Raw genomic sequence first — 6,000 nt, 5'->3', positions numbered from 1 at the left:
ATTAATATTAATAATATTATAAGTATGTTTATTACAAGGAATACCTAAAATGCAACATTTAATTTTATAATATATGCAACAGTGTCCCCAATCTTTCTATCCACTAACTGTTCCTTGGCCTGAAAAAGTTTAAAGACCACTGCTCTGTTGCACTTCAAACTAAATCAAATGTATTATATTGTATACTTTATATAAAATGTATGCCTACATATCTATTCAGTATCAGTTAAAGGAACAGTTCACCCAAAAATGGAAATTCTGTCATCATTTACTCACCCTCATGTCATTCCAAACCTGTATGAGTTGCTTTCTTATGTTGAACATGAAAGAAGATATTTTGAAGATTGCTGGTAATCAAACAGTTTGTGGTTGCCATTGACTTCCATAGTAGGAAAAAAAAATACTATGGAAGTCAATGGCAACCACAAACAGTTTGATTACCAGCAATCTTCAAAATATCTTCTTTCATATTCAACATAAGAAAGCAACTCATACAGGATTGGAACGACATGAGGGTGAGTAAATGTGACAGAATTTTCATTTTTGGGTGAACTATCCCTTTAACTGAGAATTCTAAAACTTCTGAGAAGTTCTTACAATTAAATTTTTTCAAAGCAAACCTTTTTGAAAGTTATTTATTTAACCTTTTGTCATTGTCTAAAACACAAAAAAAAAAAAAAAATTCACTTCTTTTTAGCGCATATTGTGTAGACTCACTCCAATACATCTTTGTTGAACTGTTTCTGTCTGTTTCCAAGGAACTCTCCAATCATCTGGCGACTCAGGCCTTTCCTTTCCAGTATAAAGCGAGCGATGCCCACTGGTGTGTCTGACACAAAGCCCTTCTCAATCAGGTACTGAATACCCTTTTCTGGTTTCCTACAGTCCAAAAACATCAGTACAGTTTAATCTGGGTTCAGTCAGATGCATTCAGTTTCATAGTCATTGTCACTGGCATTCTATTATGTTAAGTTGTGGGATTGTTATATTTAAAGGCACTGTTTAATTATTTTCTTACTTGTTGAAGAGGTTGAGTCCGATGCGATATTGTCTTCTCTGAACTACATCGTTGTTAAAGGCAGGAGAGTCCCAGCTGTGACGACTTTCTCTCTGGTAGGTCTGTTTTCCTAATGGGGGCAAGGGCTCCCGCAGACTGTCCCTTGAAGAGGAGCCTGAGCTGCAATTAATAGTCTCATTAGAGTTTGTGGTGGAGTTCAGTGAGTCATTATCACCATCCGAGCAGCACTGCTGCTCCAAGCCACCAGGAGGCAGTGGTGCTGAAGAGGAGGATGAGAGCGGTGTGGTTGGGGGCTGTTGAGGAGAGGAGGAGGATGAAGGGGTGTCGGGGTACTGGTGATGGTGGTGGTGGTGATGGTGATGATGGTGAGCCATGTGGTGCGGGATGTGCGATGGTATCGATCGGTTAGCTGGACGTGTTTGACCTTGTGCAGCTGTTGAGGATGTTGAACGAGCATTAGGGTTGTGTTTCAGTGTCCCTTGAGGTGACCCTCCCGCTGAGTCCTGCTCAAAGACTAGTTGTCTGCTAAGGGAGCCTCGGTCCGAGCGGTCACTCATGTCCACTGAGCTGTCACTAGGTGGTTCAATCGTAAGTAACGGTAAGTGCCCCCCCGTAAACGGTAATCACGGCACTCTGTGCAAGGTGTGCTTCGGCGGCTATTGCTGCTTCCTCCTCCTTCTGTGTCACGGCTGTCTTCCCTACCACCTACTCCACTTCCAACACCCCCCCAGAACTCAGTGTCTGTGCTGCTAGGGGCCCGGTCTAGAGAAAGCGGGGAGGAAGGTAGTCCGTCATCCATGTAAAGCGTGACATCACTGTAGGAGGTGGCTGTGCTATCTTCATGCATGCTCAAGCCCCCTGTACCTCCTCGATCCCTGTCTCCAAGACCTCTCCGTAACGATGCATGGCTATTGCTGCTCCATATGCACTCACCAAAGTCATCCACAACACCACCTCCATCCCCTATACCTTCCTGGGAATCATCTCGGCGTGGTCGACATGTTAGGGCATCATCAATAGAGTCGGCCAAGGACTTCACCTTGAGTACAAAGAAACAGACACTGTCAGACAAACCATACAAAATTTTTCATTTTAGGGTTACAACAGTTTGTCACTGTGGCAGTACCCTTAAAGGTACAACTTTGTACATTATATCCCCCTGAATGGTGCATATTAGTACCTTAGAGTAGTAGTATGTACCCTTTTAGTACTACTGTGAACCTTTTAGGGGTAAATAAAGTTGTACCTTTAAGGGTACTGCCCCAGGGACAAGTTGTTATACCAATAAAGGTACTGCGCAATTTTTCCAAGGGTAAAGGAACCATAGGATAGGCACTTTTCCATAGCATTATCTGGCCATGAAAATCTTACTGTGATACAAGACAATTTAAACAGTCTGTTTACATAAGGTATACAGACGAGGTATGAGGACACTACCCCACTGAAAAAAACCAACAGGTCAGGCAAGTACGCAGAACTTTTACCAGCAGTCTTTATGTTGAATCTAGCTAAGAATCTTGTTGTTTAAGCTAGCTATGAAGCCTGTACATAAGGATCCAATGTTGGGGGCAGTCCTGATACAGTCAAACTGAGTACCAACTTGTTTTGAGAAGGAGTCCTCCAGATGGGTGTATTCCGGTCGTGATGGGGAGCTTGGCTCTGTGGTGCAGGTAGGAGAATGCGGAGGACCCATTCCTGGACTGTGACTGTAGTGAGTCGGGGTGGGAGGTTGAGGATGTCGGTCATCAAACGAATACTGCAGTCGCATGTTGGAAAGGATGATGCGCCGTGTCATGCGGCTCTCAGAAGCTGAGCTGCGCAGGCGCTCAAAGTTCTTATTCATGCGATATTGACGGAATGCTGTCTGGATGGTGCGTGCTGCTCGTCTACTCACGAAGTAACCTCCATATTTCTTCTCCAGCATCTCCACCTGCACAGCAGCAGCTTCATCAGTTATATTTGCTTCAAAAGAATGTGATCATAATGAATCATGATTATTTGTTTTCATGCCATACCTTCTTGTCTTGTAGGTCTGTAGAGAGTTCATAACTGTCTGATAGGGCTTTGCACCTCTTGTTTTCTTCTTCCTCTTGTTTACGTAGGGCCAGGCTAGCTGGTTGGTTGCGTGTACGCTGTGCCCAGGCAAGGCTGGCTGGGCTTGGAGGTGGCACAAAAGGCACCCGAGGGCCTGGGGGGCCACAGCTGTTGTCCCTGTAACGGTCAGAGCTGTTCACGTAAGGAGATTTACTGCTGGAACTGTCTGAAAAGGGACGTGAAGCTGAACTCTGGGTTTCCTCCTCACTGAAAGGGGTGGGTGAGAGAGAGAGGAAAAGACAGAGGAAAGAGAGAGAGATAATAATTCTAAAACGCCCCCATAATGAGAGGATAAGATAAAAATCTCAAGCAACACAGGAATTCATGACTTTATTCATTTTCTACTGACTTAGCATTTTGACTTTCAAGAAAGCTTTAAACAGGGCTAATGTCCTAAACAAGCCTCAGGCTTTCCCAGAATTATCACACTAGGAAAATTAGAACAATTCTAGTTATACTTAAGATTTGTAACTAGAGAGTATAATGCAATTCGATGCCTTAATAAGAGCTTGGTTTACTGTATCAAAAATCATAGTTTATATTTAAACATTCTATTATAACTCCAAAATTCATCAGTATGTACTATCTGAAACTTTAATGAAACTTGAAATGCAGTAGTAAATTTCCTGTCAAATCAACTTCTGTTTTTGACTTCTGTACCTGCATCTGTTTTTACCTCACCTCTATACTATTGACACATCTTCATATTCTGTTCACCACACAACAGGTCTCATCCTTAATGACTTTAGTCTTCCGCTGCCATAAGTGACTCACTTATCCTGCAGGGTACCATCAGAGCAAGTGTTCGACTGATACACACACCACCAAACATACACAGCACACATAATGACATCAATTATGCAATCTCCAAAAGTACCAAAGTATAACACAAAATAGTACCATGTTTTCTGTAGAAAATGCAAGTGGTGCTTTCCAGTCCAAAACTCACCAACATGATACTAAGGTGCTCTTTGTGGTTTCCAGAGAATTTCTTTGTGGTGGCTAAAGTATTCTGAATGGTTGTTAGCACATTGCTATGTGGTTTGATTGCTAGGATGTTCTGGGTGGTTGCTATGTGCCTGCTTATAACGTTTGCTTGATATGACTCACATCCTGCCAATTTAATATAATTTAATAGGGGTTTTTTCATGCATTTTTTTCATCTACCAGGCAAAAGCTGTAATTCCAGTTGCTTGGAAAAGTAATAACATACCACACAATTTGAGGTATCATTTATGCCGGTAGCACAAACAAGTTACACACTGACGTTTAATACTTTGTGTTAAGAATTTGCAAACACCACTGCATAAGAAATTACAGAAGAAGAACAAACAGTCTATTGACACAGGAGCATGGTTTACAGGGTCAGAGGTGTTGACCCTTTGGTTTGCTATAGGAAACACAACAGCATGTGATCTGAACTCATAATCCTGACACAGCTTTCTGACAGGACAGTGTGTGGGCTCTTCTGAATCACTGCAGGCAACTTCCTGTTCTGTATGACTAAGTCAGAGGAGGTTATTGAAGGAAAGATATTATCATATAATGCTAATGTACTACAATTTAGACGTCTTACGAAACTATTCTCATTTTGGTTAAATGATTTTTCACTCTCTCAAGGCCCACACAAAGACACTTACTTGCATGCATACAATCTTTGTTTTGCTGTTTATCACATGTAACAACAGGTAATCACTACACACCTGTCCAGAAAGGGCCAGTAATACAAAAGCTCAATACCCTCCTGTTGCCTTCTATTGTATGTAGGAAAACAGAAAGTTGACAGGCTTTTAACACAACAGCAGATGTTAGGGTTAAATTAAAAGAGGAAACTTTAACTGTACACTTACCACATTTACTAAAAAGACCCAAATAAAAATCCACGCACATGAACATTCACCCTGAGAAGGAGAGGAGGTTTCGCTTCCTTTAAATCCAAGTTTGGCAAGGAGTCGCTGAAACCTCCTGGAATTCACCAAGTGCTGAACTTTGTGGCTTTAGAGTCGTTCTGCCGTTATGACCGACTGTCAGCAGGTCACCAACACATAGTCACATGGCAGTGCTTAAACCCTCCCTCCTCCTATTCTCTCTCCCTCTCTTTATTTACATTACACAAAGTGCACTGGTGTAGTTCACTCAAGGCAGTAGCTCGGAAAGAGTGACCGGATATGTTACTGAGGCTGGAATTTCTGGCCAGTCAGCTTAAGGATCTCCTGCAATGCTTGTATTTGTCATCTTCTTTATATTTTAGAATAGTTTTTCACACAGGTGTGTGTGTTAACTGTCTATGACGGTCATAAAAAGCAGTGTCTCTCTCTCTCTGTTGTGCTGGTCTGTTGTATTTTCTACCCCTAATATGGTTGGTTTCCTGTATTTGTATGGAATGGACAAAAGATTGAAGGGGGGGAGGAAGATACAGCAATTGACTTTTGAGCTGTGCTGTGGCAGCTGTACCCATAGGAAAGCTAAATCATAAATGAGATCTCTTTAATGTCTTAATTGTGTCTCCTAGTTGCAATGAGATCAAATAAGAACCAGCTATTAATAGTTTTTTTTTTTTCTCTTGAGAAAAACACCCCAGTAACCTTGCGTTTAAGAAGAAATGTCAGAAATGTCTCAAAACTCAAACATTTCCCATATTCATAATCATCTAAGCCAAGCAATAAAAACTAATTTTATAGCATTCACTTTAGAACAAGAATCATCATAGTTCAAACATGAAAATTCTCTTATTATTTACTCATTATTTACATAGTTTTTCTGTGCACTATCCAGCACTCCAGTTCAGAAGGTGGTGGAAATACACCTTTTACATTGGTACATAGAAATTACAGAATCAGGTAAAAATTCTGCCACCTACTGGACTGGAGAGCAATGGTGGCCACTAC

The 6,000-nt window shown here is 41.5% G+C and overlaps 1 protein-coding gene across 1 annotated transcript in view; it reads right to left on the bottom strand.

Annotated features, from left to right (window-relative positions):
* Nucleotides 1–6,000, bottom strand: part of LOC122145942 (IQ motif and SEC7 domain-containing protein 1-like) — a 56,132-nt gene that overhangs the window by 8,832 nt on the left and 41,300 nt on the right. Inside the window, 5 exon segments of the mRNA XM_042762627.1 lie at nt 718–879; nt 1,019–1,628; nt 1,631–2,057; nt 2,619–2,948; nt 3,034–3,319. Coding sequence (XP_042618561.1) covers nt 718–879; nt 1,019–1,628; nt 1,631–2,057; nt 2,619–2,948; nt 3,034–3,319 — 1,815 coding nt within the window.

Source organism: Cyprinus carpio, chromosome A8 (assembly GCF_018340385.1).
Source record: "Cyprinus carpio isolate SPL01 chromosome A8, ASM1834038v1, whole genome shotgun sequence".
In the NCBI taxonomy this organism is placed as follows: Eukaryota; Metazoa; Chordata; class Actinopteri; order Cypriniformes; family Cyprinidae; genus Cyprinus; species Cyprinus carpio.
This window is presented reverse-complemented; position numbering and strand designations above follow the sequence as displayed.